A 17,745-nucleotide genomic window follows, 5' to 3' on the forward strand; every position below is an offset into this window, starting at 1 on the left:
GATAAAATTAATTACGTTATTATTCATAATTTCAATGGTTATCAAACGTAAGCATTCGCGATTCTTTAACAACCGTGTGAATTAACCGTGCAATTAACATCTGTTAATTCTATCACTTAACATTCGTTCGGTTGTTTCATACAATTAACACTTTCATAATTACCTCAATCGTTTAAGCGAGACTACGGATAACCAGGGGAAACCGAAGCAAAATTGAACACAGTATTTTTACAATTAACAAAAGAAGGTGAAATATATCGATAAAGCCAGTTACATATACGGTCACGCTGCTGGACCGCCCGAATTGGTGAAACGAAAGTAGCGCTGAACAGCACATTCGTTTCTACGTGTTTCCGAAGCGGAACCGCACAATTGAGAGCTCCCGAAGGATGCGATATAGCTTCGCAATCAAAGTTGAAAATGGACTTACAGGGAGAACGGCCAGGACGTCTCGAGCTTCTGCGACGGGCGCTTCTCGTGCTTCGCGGCATGCCGGTTCTCAATTCCGTGGCAACTGTAGGGGGAAAAAAACAGAGACAAAAAGATTAGAATTAATTTCGTTTTGCGTCACGTACTGTGTATATTCGTAGGGATTTCTCGCTGTGATCTCTCGCTGTCTCGCTGTCTCGCTCTGTCCGTGGGTTGCTATACTTTTATACTTCGTACCGTCAGAGTGGAGAGAAGAGCGAGAGTGCAACATCGAAATAAGCATACGCTCTAATAAATATTACAGTCGGCAATGAAACTCCGATGTTGTACTCCGCGTAAGTATGCGACTTTAGAATACGTGGATCCACGCATGCATCATAACAGGAAATACCAGAGCGTGAGAGAGACAGAGAGAAAGAGAGAGAAAACAGGCGGACTAGTAACGGGAAGATATAGAGATGTATGCAAAGAGTACTGACACGTTTAAATAAATTCATTAGCCGACGAGTGGATTTGCGTTCTTACAAAGAGATCAGGATCGCTGCGTGACGTGCGAGCAAATGAACTGGATAAAAACAACCGCGATTATGAGAAAGAATGGGGCACGCACAAGCTGCGTTTAATTTAAAACAATATTGCAGATATTATCCAATTTTTATCAGGAGTCTACTCCTCTACTCTCTACGGGTGAATATTTCATCTAGTAATTTCATCCCGGCAAATTTCGGAGACCGATCTTTTCATAACGAGGTCAATTAGACACCGCTATTTTCCGCATTAAGTATCTCGATGACCGAGTTCTTTTTTGACTAAGCTAATAAAGCTAGTAGGTAAAAGATAAATCAATATTTGAAGCAAGCTGTTTGATCGATGAAAGATTTCTAATTAACTAAAGAGGCTTCGTTCACCTAGAGCTTCGATATTTTTAGTTAAGAAGAGATTCCGAGGAATCTTTTTAAGTGGAACCACTCTTTCGCGAGACTTCCTGCAGCAATACGCATTTCTGCCGAAAGTGCACGTCGATTAGCATATACGTTCGGTGCGCGCACCGCGATCAGATTGCATAAGTCCAAGCTCGATTCAGCGGAATCGCGCACTGTGAAGCACGTGTACTCTAAACAAATGGCGCGGAGATAAAATAGATTGGCTGGCAGTGAAATTAAATTCTGCGTTATTCTCGCCCGGCTGTAGGAGTACAAGAGATCACAGTGACGTAACATCCTTTAAATACTGTACTCGCTATCACACACACACACACACACACACACACACACAAACACCTACACAAGCACGCACACTGTCGAATGATTCATATCGTTTTAAAGACCATTCTCTGTGCCATGCAACAAAAATAAAATTGCGACTCCTGATCTTGATCTTTATGTAATATTTACATTGCTCACAAAGACCCACATCCGAGGAAATTTTTTGATGCTATATTCGATGCGGATAACAGATAACTTTCTCAAAATCAGATTATGATATTTAATTATTCTTAAATAGTCGAATATTTACGTTATCGAAAGAATTCTCTGTTACAAGAATGTTAAAAACGTTATACTAAGCCAGACGCTCCAACGTCGATTGACTATAATAAATTGTCCAATAACTTGGATTTTGTTCCTAAAATGGGAAAAATCACACAGTGCACTGCGATTTAAATTAAATCAACGTCGACTGGAAATTCTTTCTCTCTTAGGGACCAATCTTCCCTCACCGCGTGTCGTTGTATTTTAACAAAATCGCGCGCGAAATTCCGAAAACGAGATTCACGAGTCTATCAGTAGAAGCGCGACAAACTGCGTTGCGGTATCGTCAAATCACGCGGACAGGAGTCGAGCCGTGCATCTCGTAACATGCCCAACGTCATTCACGAAAGATTCGCCCACGCATTTTGCGCTCGGGAAAGGTATCGCGGCCAAGATTCCGCGCGGCTCGATCACTGCAATATTTCGGCTGTCGGTGGCAACGGTGGCAGGTAACGTACACGCGGTCGGTCGATACCAAACGCCGGTGTGACCTACAAGATACATCGGTGGTGATACGGCACCGCGCGAAACACACGGTATACCCATCCCCCCCGGGCCTTCCTCTCGCCGCCCTTGCCCCTCCACGCCCATTCTACACACGTGCTCGACGTGCCTGTACGTGAAACTCGGAGTGCTTGTCATTGTCTGGCGCGGAGGGCGCTTGACCTTCCGCAACGTATCGAGCACTTCCCCGATTTTCTTTCAGGCCGATCGTGTGAAGAAGAAACGCGGCCATTTTTGAAAGGAGAAGAGATAAAGAGAAAAGAAATATACCGCTTACAATACGCGTGGTATATTCAGGATATGTCCTTTGTCGACCGCGGCGTTGCACCAATTCATCCGCATCCGTCCGTACGTGTGTATGTACTTGAAGAAAAGGGGAGCGAGACAGACCCTGTCAGCCGTTCCCCGCGCGCTCTTCCTATATACCGCGGTCTCTGATATCTGAGAGCCCCTTCCCCTCCCTCCCTTCGCCGCGCGAGGTCGAGCGCCCTTTCGAAATTTGCCGATGGCCAAAGGACGCTTCGAGGACTGTGCTCGTCTGGCCTCGAATCCGAGATTCTTATCTTTTAACTGAAAACTCGCGGAAAGAAGGTGTTATCGAACGACCTTACCACTTGCGAACGTCGTCTGCAGCTATTGCGACTTGCGAGACCGCGAGCCTTTGTATGCATCGCTCCGACTTAGGAAAATATTCACGACGAAATTTTCTGCTACCCTAACTTTCCCCCCTTTCTCTACTTTCGTTTTGTTATTCGCCGCGGCAAAATATATACATGTTTGCTCGGTATGCAAATAGTTGAAAACAGCGTAAGACTTTCAGCACTGAGTATTCATTATAGGAAGCATTTGCAATTCTCGCGAATCGTCTCTAGTAAAAAGTTTAAAAATTTTTATGTAATTTATAACAAATCTGTTGGAAGAAGCTTATTGATTGCGGCTATAATAATTAAAACTTTCTTCATCACGATATATAAATTTACTTTGTTAGTTTCTTTCGTAAAAAATTTACCTTTCACCATTATTAAATGGTAATTTAAGTAAATATAAAGAGGCTCAAATGATTAATAAATCAATTGAAAACAAAGGTAATGTAAGTATTTTGCTTTAAGTATTCTTCTAAAGAAATAATAAACTGACGAGTAAAAGGAAACATATATAAATGCAGAGGTATAAAATATAAGACGATAGAAAGCTTTCGGATGTGCTGATCCTTGCGTGCCCGTCCATGCAATGCAGTCATTGCGGAATCTTTTACGCTACATATACGGCGCACGATGCGGTCTGCAAGCTGTGCAAAATAACTTCATGAAGAAATCAACCGCAGATTTTTAGCGATGGAAGGCCTGACGTCGGCAAAAAAATAGGGCAGATTTTTTTAGAATCGATGCCAGGGAATACATTTATTGTCCTCGCGTTCACCCCCGTTGGGAATCGCGGTGAAAATAGCGAAAGTCATAGTATATTTCCGTTTGATGCACATTCCTCTAACGTGACAACTAATCCAGGTGCTATTTTCCACTGGGAAATATCTCGTCTACCTATATAATCAAGAATTATACATCTAACCCGGCTCACGTCGCTGCTACCGCGTCACGTAGCTATCTACCGATAAACTGAAAACACATCTGTTGATATTGTGTTAAACATCACTGGCTCCATGTAGTGAAACATTATGCTCTCGATGGTGCAATTAATCTTCGACTGTTATGGTTAAATTTGTGTAGCTTAATTATATGTCCTCAATCCCAATAATGAAACAAATTTGCACTATACGGTTCGTAAAACAGTCGAAGTTTCTACCAGTATATTTTTACAATAAATAATAGGATAACAAGAAATTAAAAAGTTACTCATTTTCAAATCATATATTTTTATTAATTTTGCGTAAGGCACGAAGATAAATTATATTATTTTATTACAACCGGTGTACGGAATTTCTTACTTGTCCGATATGTTTTGTCGTCGTAAATATTCAGTTAAATATTTATTAATATAATTTATCCGTCACCGATCGATCACATTTTAATTGCAATTTTAATTTACGATTACCGCGAGCGATATTGAAATGCAATCTGTTTGGACATTATATCCTGTATTTAGATATTTTGTACATTTCAGAAAATATCACACAATGTTGTATGTATTACATACAATAAACGTGTCATACACAGATTGAAGAATGGATGAGTCCACTTTGTGATCTAATTTCTTTTAGTGTTAAAAAATTACCCAATCTTTTCAATAATACCTGTGGATTTCAGACAAAAGTCTATTTTACAAACAGAAGAAAAATTAATAGGAATGATAATTTAAAGAATATTTACAAAAAAGAGAAAACTATTTGAAACATGGGTATGTTACGATACAATCTAACGATTGTAACAGAATGTGTTTATTTTAACAAAACGTGAAAGATACAATCGTTACGTACAATAACGTATTGATAAATAGAGAGTGCGAATAATAAACTTTTAGTAGAAAATTTCGCAATCAACTCGGCATTTCGCGGTTTTGCAATTAAAAAGTTCACACGCATGAAAAGAATGAACGAATGTATGAATACCAGTATAATATTCCGAAAACAAAAAATATATTTAGATTGAAATATTGCGTTTTTAAAAAGCGCTTTAGTACACATGGAAGGATGTAACGAGAGAAGATATATTCTGCAAGAGCGAGGTTGAGAAGCGAAAAATGGAAGTGCATAATTCAGTTATTTCATGCATTTCCCACATTTCTTCGTCTCTTGGAACGAATCCGATTTACGATATACGCTTTCAGTATCGCGTATTTAAACCATCTCATTCATCTCGCGATTTCTAGGCACCACAGAGAAATTTTCCCGATACGATCGCATTTCCAAACTCCGACGTTGTAATTTCATGCCACCTCTTTTCCCTCTTCCCGTTCGTGTCTCAACGAGTGTCTCGCTCCGTTGATCTCGCACTTCATCGCGACGTCCTATGCTCTAGATATACGCACGAGTGTAGCGCAGTTACTCCCTAGTCGACATATACGTCTCTTGTACGTTCGTCGAAACGTAAGAGAGACTCGACATCACGGACACGTCGGCTAACGTCCGAGCCGCATGTGCGACATGAATGTGCAAGTGCATGCGCGTACATCCGGACGTTGCATCTGTCTGCGTGAATAGCGCAGCTCGTGCATACAGCCAGCGGCTGATCCGAGGGAAAGAGAGAGAAAGAGAGAAAGGGAGAGTCGGCGAGAGAGCCTTCATACCGCGGCTCGAGGCTCGGAAAGACCATCCCGATTATACCGTGCACACGACCGGTCGAGCGCACCGCGAGCAATTTAAAGGCGAAAGGAGCAAAAGAAGTGTCTTTACACCGTCGCTGCTTCAAACTCGCAATTTCCATTGTCCTCCCTGCCCGTCAGCCTGCGCCGCTACCATCGCCAACAATCAACTCGAACGTTAAGGGTGAGTCCACAATTAGGACGGGTTCGATCTCGCGTTCTTTTGTGTCGGCACGGAGCTCGATAATTGTTATCGAGGAAAATATCTCGGTCCAAGTGCTTTTTGTAAATTAACGCACGGTTGATTTGGCGAGATTAAAGATACTCGAGAGGTAGACTTAAGAGTAACACAGACGATAGGTTGATACTTGAAAGGAGGCTTTGTCAGTCGACGGCAGATCACCGTGACATATAATTGTCAGGGTCTTTACGAATGACAGATGACATTGAATTTAATACATTGTCACAATTTAATATAATGCGACAATAATTATTGGAAATTCGTACGTATACGGAGATAAATGAAACGCAACAGAGAAAGACTATATTAATAAATTCGATATAACTACAATTATTAGGTATTCAATATCAATTAGATACAAATTCGAGCTTTTAAATAAAGAAATGAAAATTTGGTGTATTTTTCGACACGACATAAGTCATTTTGAAATCAGTTCACGACTAATCAGAGTCAATGCTCAAATGCTCGTTAGAGATTATCGTGCAATTTGATTATCATGAATAATGATGTAAATTGTACAAATCGACGTCCCACGAGAATTTCCGTATGACCGAGAATTCTATCTATCTCGCCACAACAATGCGTTAAATCGCATTAGCATCATTATGCGGAAAATCTGTCGCCACTCTAATGTGAGTGCACCATAATGAGGCGACACTTCTCCTTGCTGCTTATGCGCCGTGTTTAATCGTGAGGTCTTTCAATTTTTTCCAGAAGTGTTTTTTCCTCGCAAGTGTTTCCGTTTCTCTAGCTCGCCGCACTGAAAATAACTCGATATGTTGTACCCTTCCCGAGATAATGCAGTCACTGAATTAGCATTAGATAAAAAAACCCGCAAGATATGCAGCTTGATAATTGCAACCTAATTTTCGCGCTCATTACATTAATGATCATTAACATATATTATTATGCATGAAATCATTGAGAAGCAAAATATTATAAATTGTTATTCGTTATTAATTGTTAACGTGACTTTGCAACATGTGTTAATATCGCGCAAGCTAATTACAAACCACAAATGTACGACACAAATTGAATATATAATTAATAATAAAAGAATTATTTCTCTGTGGACTTTTGAGATTACTATAAATATTTAATGAGCAACCAATTTTATTTCTTTGACGGATTTTATCGACTCTTATTGTGCGTATTGACGTTCTTTTACTGTTAATATTTCTATCCTAAGATTAATAAAAGTTATAAAAGGAACGGCGTGTTCAAAATAAATATTCGCGGATCGAATCATTGGGTACTCGCCATATTTCAGTCAGCTATTAAAATTAGCTTCGTTTGTTGAATATTGTTTACTTCGAGTTCGTCGAGTTTCGCGGGATCGTCGAAAGTATCAGGAGTATACGCCTGATTTCAGAAACTTGACGAGGCTGCAACGAAGCTAATTATCATTATTGTACGATAGGAAGAGTAACGTCGAGTCGACCTTGTTCTCGACCCTTAACGGAGAACAAATGCACAGATTGCCTCCGGCCGTCACAGTCTGTTCGCACAGAAAGGAAGTAAAGGAACACATTGATGACGAGTTTTATATGCGTTTCCGCATAAACAAAGGCAGCACAACTACTGTGTATTACATCGAAACTACGAAGCGTATGAACATACAGATGCATTTTTTAATCCCGGTATACTTTTGACTTTCATAGAGATTGTTACTTAAAAAACGTTTTTTGTTATCTACATTATTACTAATAAACATAGATAGAGAAAACCACGTTATAGTAAAAAAAAGAGAAAATTACAATGCTGTTTTTCTGGCGATTCTTTAAAAATAGCCACAAAACACTTTATCGTTAATAATACATATTTCTCTAATACCCTCAAATGTGCAGGGTACTGTGTTTTAATAGTATTCATACATTTGTAAATAACATCCACGTTATCTTAAACTGTGCTTCAATTGAGATAACAGAGTACATTTAGTTTTCATGTGGAAATATTACTGCGCGCGATAAAAAGTTTTAAAGTTAAAAGTACTTTTTAAATATATCAGAGTTAAAACGAATATATTCGTGAGCATGTGTTCTTTGAATAAATAAAATTGTGACAAAGAGAACAAAAACTATATAAAGGACAGTAAAAATGGAATTATCTTTCTATACATCTACAATAGTTACTAACGATCCAATCTGTGCAATGAATATTTATTTTAGATGTACAGTTTCTTTTATCACTTTTATTAACTTCAGGAGATAAACAATAAAATAACGTCAATGTGTACACTGTACACTATATAAGATTCGAAAAGGATGAAGAAAATGAAATATTGTCTTATTAAATAGCCATAATAATCTGAAGTCTCACTAAAGATTTTTCTTCCATTATGGCTATTCAATTTCGTTATACATTTGTATTTCCTAATTAACTTGCGCGATTTTGATGAATGAACGTATGAAACAATCGTAAAATGATGATAACGTAATTATTCCATTTCATTCGCGTCTCTCTGTCAGAATTTCTCGGAGTGTGCAATAAAATCTATTTAATCATGGAGTATCCTTACACCACAAATCTAGACGAGATGAATGCACGAGTTGAGTAACTCAAGTCAAATAGCAGGGTGAAGATACAGAAGATTGCAGGAGCGGTAAGTGACTCGTTTATTCTTCCTCGTGCTGGTCGACGTAATGATCGGGTGGTTCATAAAAGCGTCTCTGAATAGGACGGATTTTTCTCAACTCTCCGATGAGAGGGAAATGTCGCGGAAAGCAATAACGAGTAAGAAAGTAAGAAATGACTGTACGATAACAACTGGTAGTTAAGTAATCTGGATTATAATGACTATATACCTATTCTCAAATCAAGACGGACTTCCATATTAACTTGTGGCGGTTTTATTTAATGTTGTATCACTGAACGTAATTTTAGATTCACTGCACGCGAAGATACATGGGTGGTGAGTCACAAATTTTAATCGTTATTAGTGAGATTAACGAGAGATACGTGATGCTTCGGTTCTTCCGACATTTTTATCTTAACTCTTACGAAGAAATTTTTTTAAACTAGGATTTTTTTATGTACATCTTGTGTATGTCTTTGACTAATCTAAAATCGACTTTTTCAGAATTACAAAATTTTTTATGGTTGAAAGTAAAAGTTTTTTCGAGAGTGCTAATTTTTTGTCATTACATTACTATGAATGTGAAATAAAACAAATATATGCTTTTGTCTTTGCGGAAATATTAAAGTAAAAATAAAATGCGAAATTTCTTGTATTAATAAGAAACGAAAAAGATGAAAAAAGTCCGTTTTAAGTAGATATCAATTATTATGGCTATTATCATTATTTTTTAGGATTAATAGTAATACGCTTCACGTACATTCACATTACGAAAGTATATTGCTTGCCGCGGAAAGATATTGTATTGCTGAGAGTGCACTAATAGTGGCTCGAGTTAAGTACAGTGCTTTTACCCGCATTAATATGCAAATGCAGGTTCGGATATAAATCTTGAGAGCATCACAACTGTCTAAGTACTTTAATTTTTCATTCAGAAGGCGCGCCGACGTAAATTACTCGTTTGCCCGTGCTACTTTCGTCATACGTCACGCGTACTTATTTTTCTAGAATAGTCGATTATTATACCAAGAGCATTTCAGCCAGCAACTTGTGAAGAATAAAGAGATCGTCTACGCTCGCAAAGATATTTTTACTGCGAAGCACTTATCTTCGATATTATTGAACTTCTTAACCGCCAGAATTGCAGATTGAATAGAAGAAATAGAGAAAAATGTTTCAAAAGCTAGAAGCCACACAAACACTAATCGTTGTGAAACTTACCTGCGCGACTTTGCACATACTCACACACCTACACACACTCTTGACGAATAATATTATTAAAAATATTAATAAATACGAGTAGAATGATCGAAAAGATCTTATTGATCAATAATGACCATTACTTCCGCTGCGCATGCATTACGGAATAGAATTAAAACACGAAATGCGTTTCATAAGTCCATACGGCTAGTCTGATGCACTATTTTTCGTGTAATGTCGCAGGAAAAAAAAGTTGGCGAAGTCGAAAAGATCGATGACAGTAGGCAGAAAAAATGGAAGACAAGAAATGAAAGCATGCGTGACTTATGACTTAAGACTTAAAAGACAATATTTTACTTTTAGAAAAAGATAGAAGGAAGGAGAGAGAAAAAGAGACGAGTAAAGTGGTGGTGACAATGGCGAATTGAAATGTATCAAATGATCCGCTAAGAAATAGTAAAGAAGTAGTAATAGTAGAAGAAGTAGAACAAGAAAAATTCGAGCGTAAGGAATAAAATATGAAGGCAAAAAATAAGACAAGAGTTAATGTACCCTATTGTTCATAGGTCTGCGATGGTGAACGCCCGGCAGTCCCGACAATAGTCCAATCCCTACCAACACAATAATATTATAATCAGTGAGCTTCAATATGATCGCCGCATTATGTTAACCGCATTAATAACAATACCGGTATGAAATATTACCGACGTAGAATATTTGGATCTCGATTATACTTCGATTTAAAAATAATGCACAAATTTTAATATTTAAAGAGGAAGTTTTAATATTTGAGAAAGAAAAACTGATGGCTCTGAAAAGATATAATGATAATAAAAGATTTTTATTTTATTATGTATTACGTATATTTTTTATTGTTTATGATTTATAAATGAACTTAAACAAGTTTACCTCCCAACGTGACAGCATAATTTTTTATTTCAGAAGAATAATCTTAAGTTTAGTATAACAGAATTAAGTTATAAACTCAATAGAAGACTACGATAAAAGAAAAGGAAGACTATGGCTAGATTATATAGTATATACGATATTTCTATCGAATTATTTTTTATTCGTGCTAATCCTTTCCTTATTCGGCTAAATATTTCGTTTCAAACTTTTGCATCGATAGGTGATTCCTGGCTCGCAACGAATTCTATTGAGCAATAGACAGTTGCCTACGACTTTATATCGATGTAACCAGCACGCGATCTCGAACGTGCGATTTAAAGCGCGATATTAGATATTGTAGAGCTCTCAAGGGCTGCAAGGGATGCGAACCTCGACAGAGATTGCGGAGATACGAGCCGCTGCCATTCTCTAAGCACTTCTTCCGTTCACCCCCTGGCACGTCGTCCCACCACACTGGTGATGCCTCTCAGACTCCTTCAGAGACTTCTCTCCCCCATACTCTCTCATACTCCACGCGGTGACACCCATTTTCAGGCCTACTCGAAAAACGCCTTCAATCGCCTATTTACAAGACGCGAATAGCTCACGATAAAAAAGATCTGGATCACTGATTTGAAACTGCTTGTCGGAAAAAAAGTGAGAGAGGGAGAGGGGGAGAGAAAGATAGAGAGGAGGCACTTGTTCGATACGATTGAACGGTTATTATAATTATTCTTCGTTCGATAGGATTCTCCGCGGCACATATAGTTGCCTTGACAGCGCGGATACATGCTGATCGAATCGTTCAGTATCGAATACGAATACATATAAGTATGTCGAGCGACATAATGCGGTGCGCGGCGTGAGATAGTGTGTATCCCGGAGTTGCTATACCGGTCTGAAAAATCGTGAAAACCAGGACAAGGCGGGAAATTTTAGAATTCTGTATGCGTGGTGTAGGACTTTGGAGAAAGAGAATTATCATTTTTCAAAGACTCCGCGCGAAGCCGTTTTTAATACCTTTCCTCTTTCACTTCCTTTACTCGCTCGGCACTTTCGCGACATATCAAAAAGATAAGAAAAGAAGTAGAATAAGATGTATTTTATATGGAAATACAAAGTAACGCAGTTATATTATCATATGTGTGTATATATCTTGTAGATACATAGAGCAATTTTTCCTTTCAATTATACAAACGATAATTCAAGATGTTAGAAACCAATTACTATGCAATCTCGATACTGAATTATTAACAATATTTAAACAAAGGGCTTGCGAACTAGCTAGATATTTGTGCTACCAAAATATATTTTGAACAATAAGAATAATCAACAAACGTTTCGACCATAACTGTGGCCTTCTTCAGTGTAACATACATAAAAATAAATCTGAAATAATAGAAGATATATTGAATAAAAAAATAAAAATGAATAAAGAAAAAGATATAAATTTAAAAATTAAATATTTATTATACCATTACAAAAAATAATGTTAAATTTAATAAAGAGATACGTTTTAATTTAAATGTAAGAATCAGAATAATATTTATTCAACGGAGTAATAGAAATCAATAAAAAAATTGATAAAAATTATCAAAATAATATAGGATATAAATATGTTTGACAGAAATTAATTTTGATTATTTTCGATATAAACGAAGAATCAACGTGACATCTATCGCAATGAAGGTATAATATTTATTTGATTCGTAATAAAAATTTAAATGTATTAATTAAATTTATTTTACAGATTCATTTACTTTTACTGATAATTGTATTTTATCACGCTGAATGTATTAATATTGATACATTTGAAAAACAACCGTTTATTTGGAATGGAACTCCTTTGAATAACGAGGATCATCCGTATTTCGTCGTAGTGGCAAATATAAATAATATCACCGTCTGCGGAGGTACGATAGTTGACAAAAGATACATCGTGACGGCAGCTCACTGTAACGGGAACAACAAACCGGGATCTAAAAAAATACTTCGATATGTTAAAACTGCTCCTAAGTATACAAATTTAACGTTTGATCCAAATGGAAAATTTTATAAAATTATAGAGTGGCACGTTCCACCTCCGGCACCTCTGTACGAACCATTCGAAGATATATTAATACTTAAAACTGCTGAAGATATCGAATTTGACAAATATTCTCAATCCATTCAATATAGTCTTTCTGTTCCGTATATAAATCAACCTTTATATGTAACTGGTAATGGAGCTACGAACGAAACTCCGAATAATATTACCAGAATATCGAAGGTTGAAGGTTAGAACAAAATATTGCGAATACACTAATTCGTATGATATTCCAGGAATATGCGTAGGACCGATCGGATCTGACGGTTGGGGATGTCTAGGGGTGCGTTCCACTTATCGCTCGCAACGCTCGTGGAATCATTTCATCCTTGTTGTTTGTCAAATGTTAAACAAGGACGAAATGATGCTCGCGAGCATTGTGAGCGATAAGTGGAACCCAGCCTAGGTGATTCAGGGGGTCCTATCGTGAATCTTGAAAAAACAAAATTCTACGGTGTATATTCGGCATATTGGGAAAGCGGGGAATACGATTGTAGTTCGTTCGTACAAGGAGGTTATTCGTCTACGGCATATTGGTATAATTGGTTAACAAGTATAATATATTCTTAATTGTATTTTATTGTAAAATAACAAATTATTGTAATATTAATTATAATAAACGTTTATGCAACACGTGCATAGAAAGTGGCCCATTACGCACGCTACGCGTGCGTGATAGACCACTTTCCAGGCACTTGCAACATAAAATAGGGTGTGCAAGCCGTGCGTAAAGATGAAAATTCCCGGGTGCGGAGTTGACGCACTCGCCTTCGGCTCGTGCGTAAATTCCGCACCCGGGAATTTTCATCTTACCTCACTTGTTACACAAATAACTATTATATCACACGTGCGTGGAAAGTGGCTCATTCCGCGCGCGCCATCTGTGCGACAAATAGCCAATTTCCCACGCGAGAAATTCCCCGCTCGAACCCGTGCAGGAATAAGATATTCCCGCAGTGCGGGAATATCTCATTCTTGCACGGCCTCGAGTGAGAAATCTCTCGCGCGTGCGGAATCGGCCATCCGTCGCACAGATGACGCGCGCGTAATAGGCCACTTTCCACGCATTTTGTAATATAAAATAGGGTGTGTAACACGTACGGGTTGAGAATTGGACACGAATGCGGAGTGGACGCATGAGCCGAAGGCGAGTGAGATCACCCGCACGAGTGTCCAATTCTCAACTTCCCGCACTTGTTACACAAATAACTATTTCCTAACGCGAGCGTGAAATGGGCCGCTTTTCGCGCTTGTTTTGAGTGAGCAAAACGATCCATTTCTCCACTAGTTGAAAAATGGAGCTATTTCTCAACTAGTGGAGAAATTAAATTGTAAAACAAGCGCGAAAAGCGGCCTGTTTTACGCTCTTGTTAGGAAAAATAGTATGAACAACTCGTGGGAAGAGTGGTCGAGCCCAAATAAGTGTGATGGTCGCACTCGCTTCGATCGTGCGACCAACTTCACACTCATTCAGAATCGACCACTTTTCCCACTAGTTGTACAATATACTATTATAATTTTTATAATTTAAATTTTATATATTGTAATATAAGTTTATATATATAAATAAAAGTAAATTTTATTATTTTTATTATAATATATTTTTATTCGTATACAATATTTTTTATTTAAAGGATAAAGAATTTTACTTTATATACCCCAAGGGGCCTTAAAGGGCGTTTTGAAGGGACGTACCCAACCCTAACCTCCAATTCATCCTACTACCTTACTGTTTCCTACTTTCCTACTTTCCTACTTTCCTACTTTGGACCAATGGTTTAACGTCTCTTCCGAAAGACGGAGCCCAGTTTTCTCCGCATCTGCACGGAGGGGCGCGGTTTTTTCGGAAAAAACTTTTCCATGATTCATGGCTCTAGTGGACTCGAACCTGGTTCCTCAGATTACGAGTCTGGCGCTCTACCACTAGACCACACCGCCGCCCACAATATTTTTTATTTAATTTATAAATATTTTCAGTAATAAATTTTAACAAGTTTTATTTTAAAAATTAAACATTTTTATTTAATATTATTACAAAATTAATATAATAAATTTACTATATTTAATAATTTTTAATACATTTTTATTAATATAATTTTATATAAATACAATTTTCACTCGCAAAATTATAATACGTATTCATAGTTACAATATAATAAATTTATTATACTCAATAATTATAATTTCTAATATATTTTATTTAATAGAATTTATATTTTATTAACATGGTTTTTCCTTCATATAAATACAATTTTCAACCGCAGAATTATAATAAGTATTCTTAAGACATATTCTAAGCTCGTATTAACCAGGGGCAACGCATTCATAATATAATTCGCAATTTTCGTGAGCCTTTCGATATCCTGGTACGCAGAATCTCGGCATCGTGGGTATATTGTCTTCTTTTCCTGTCGCGTTTTAAAACGATAGCAGCAGCAACGGTGTCATCGGCTACGACTCGATCTTCCTTCAAGATCCACGACGTTCCAAACGTTGTCGATACGATACAAAGTATCAGACAAATAAATATCTGTGTGTTATATAAAAAATACGTTATTTTTTATTTAATTCAATATTATATGTTTATACATACCTTGAAATACATTTCAACTGTTTCGTTTTTCTTTAACGTACAAATAATACGTATGTGTTTTTCGAAAAAATATTTTTTCATTTATAGTCATTTATAATCTTATCTTTTTATTCGTTACCATAGCAAATATCATTCGACAAATTATCATTCGCAATAACACATTTATATCACTAGACACTACAGACGCGCGCTTCGCGCGCGCTATTTAGCTTTAACATTATGCTATTACTATTACACTATTAACTCCTTGATACACACAACTGTCAAAATATACAATGACAGCTGCAAATGAAGTAAGCGCAGCATGAGAACCAATCGGCATCGCGGAAAAGCGACAACAATAAACTTCACATCTCCTTTTTAGAAGAGGAGGATTTATTCTTTCCTGTTAGATAAAATTTATCCGTTGCTATAGAAACGATCTGTTACCGCGTTATCATATTATTTTGCACACGATACGCAAATAAAATTAATTTTAACGATCTGTTACCGCGTAATTGTATTATTTTGCACACGATAAGTAAATAATAGTATATTGTACAACTAATGGGAAAAGTGGTCGATTCTGAATGAATGTGAAGTTGGTCGCACGAGCGAAGCGAGTGCGACCATCATACTCATTTGGGCTCGACCACTCTTCCCACGAGTTGTTCATACTATTTTTCCTAACAAGGGCGTGAAACAGGTCGCTTTTCGCGCTTGTTTTACAATTTTATTTCTCCACTAGTTGAGAAATGGCTCCATTTTTTAACTAGTGGAGAAATGGATCGTTTTGCTCACTCAAAACAAGCGCGAAAAGCGGCCCATTTCACGCTCGCGTTAGGAAAAATTAATTTTTTTCATCATATTTAATAAGTATGAAAATCATCGACTTATCGACGAATACAACGGTCATATTCACGATATTATTTTACCGGTGTTCGATACGACAGTCATATTTTACGTATCAAAAATTGTTTTCGCTTTGAGCGTAGACATTTAACTTCCGCGCCTTAATACTTTTGTGAAAGACCGGAAGACATTACGTTTCCAAGATAGTGTCATGAAAAGACGGCGAATCATTTTTCAAGAAAATCCACGCGCGCATCTAAAGGTTAATAGGCCACAGAATGATTTTTTAGATTGTCGCGGAATGATCTCGCGTAAAAACGCGTATCGCTGGCTGACTAACGGAAGTGAGCATAAATCACGGCGACGGAGAAATCTGATCGGATCAAGCGCGATATACAAGCGAATCTTTCGCTTTTTGAATGAAAGCGGCTACGGATATCTATACAATAAGCCCGTATTCGCAAAAAGAGTACGCGGGATTACGAGCTCGCGTAAAAAAGACGCGGGAAGCGATTATAAATATCTCCGCGACGCTCACTCTCGCGTCATAATGCATTTATAATTCTGTGTTAAATGCAGCGCGCAAAGCGAGTGCATTAAGCCATTACCTGCTTGAGACCTGAGTTTATAGGAAAATACGGAGTGCACCAGAAATGCACAGATTATATTTTCAGGATAAATATTACGGGAATAGATTTTTCTATAATAAAAATATAATGTCAATTTTGAACTATAAACTGAGATCCTATATCAAAAATAAATTTTTTGTTCGCAAATAAACTTTGCAAGTAGATGACGAGATAGGATCGGGATGAAATTGTCATATGATTTGAGGTGGATTTTATTTTTTAATTTAATATTTAGATGTTAAGATATTTAATAATGTTTAAATTTTGCAAGTTTGTTTGTGTCCGATTTGAATGACAATTTTAAATTAAAATTATTCAATTGCATGTCGCAAATGAAGAGCGATGTGAGCACCGGTTTGGAAAGAACGAAGACAGATCGACAATTGTAGCAAACAAATCGTTGAGCAAGCATTGATAAGAGGAATTGGTAGAAAGGAGGAATCATGAACGAAGAACGAGAATACGCACAAGAGTTAAAAAAAGAAGGAACAGAGAGAGAGAGAGAGAGAGAGAGAGAGAGAGAGAGAGCAGGTAAACGGAGAAAGAGAGTTAGCCCGAGGGGCGGCGAAGGGGGAAGACAGTATAGATAGAAGAGAGAGGGAGAGAGGAAAACGAGGACTACAATATGGGTCAGTTATTGATTGCTCCCTAGTCGACTCTCCGTAACGCCTACCATACACCTCCGCCGTTCCTATCTTGTTATCTTAGATACCAAAACTGCGACCACCACTTACCGCCCTTTAACATCGTCAGTCCCTTTATGTCGCGTACTGGTTTCGCATAGTCGCGGAACGGTGTTTTTGCTAACCGACAACGCGGTTCTGTGCTGCGCTCTCGTTAAATTCCCGGCAAAGACGTTGCGCGGACAGCGATAACGTATGATTGCGTGTCGTGTCTCGATATCTTCCCGATTCCCACATGCCGCAGGGCCCTAAGTCATACTACATCAGCGGTACACGTTCATGTGTCGTGCGACGACTGCGGG

General features: G+C 37.7%; 1 protein-coding gene across 5 annotated transcripts in view; it reads right to left on the reverse strand.

The window, feature by feature from the left end:
- Positions 1-17,745, reverse strand: part of Ih (hyperpolarization activated cyclic nucleotide gated potassium channel Ih) — a 138,605-nt gene that overhangs the window by 104,406 nt on the left and 16,454 nt on the right. For all 5 annotated transcript variants that reach the window (XM_071769642.1, XM_071769644.1, XM_071769640.1 and 2 more), the window contains exon 3: positions 431-514. In XM_071769642.1, coding sequence (XP_071625743.1) covers positions 431-514 — 84 coding nt within the window. The remainder of the gene's footprint in view (positions 1-430; positions 515-17,745) is intronic.

This window comes from Temnothorax longispinosus, chromosome 2, assembly GCF_030848805.1.
Source record: "Temnothorax longispinosus isolate EJ_2023e chromosome 2, Tlon_JGU_v1, whole genome shotgun sequence".
Taxonomy (NCBI): domain Eukaryota; kingdom Metazoa; phylum Arthropoda; class Insecta; order Hymenoptera; family Formicidae; genus Temnothorax; species Temnothorax longispinosus.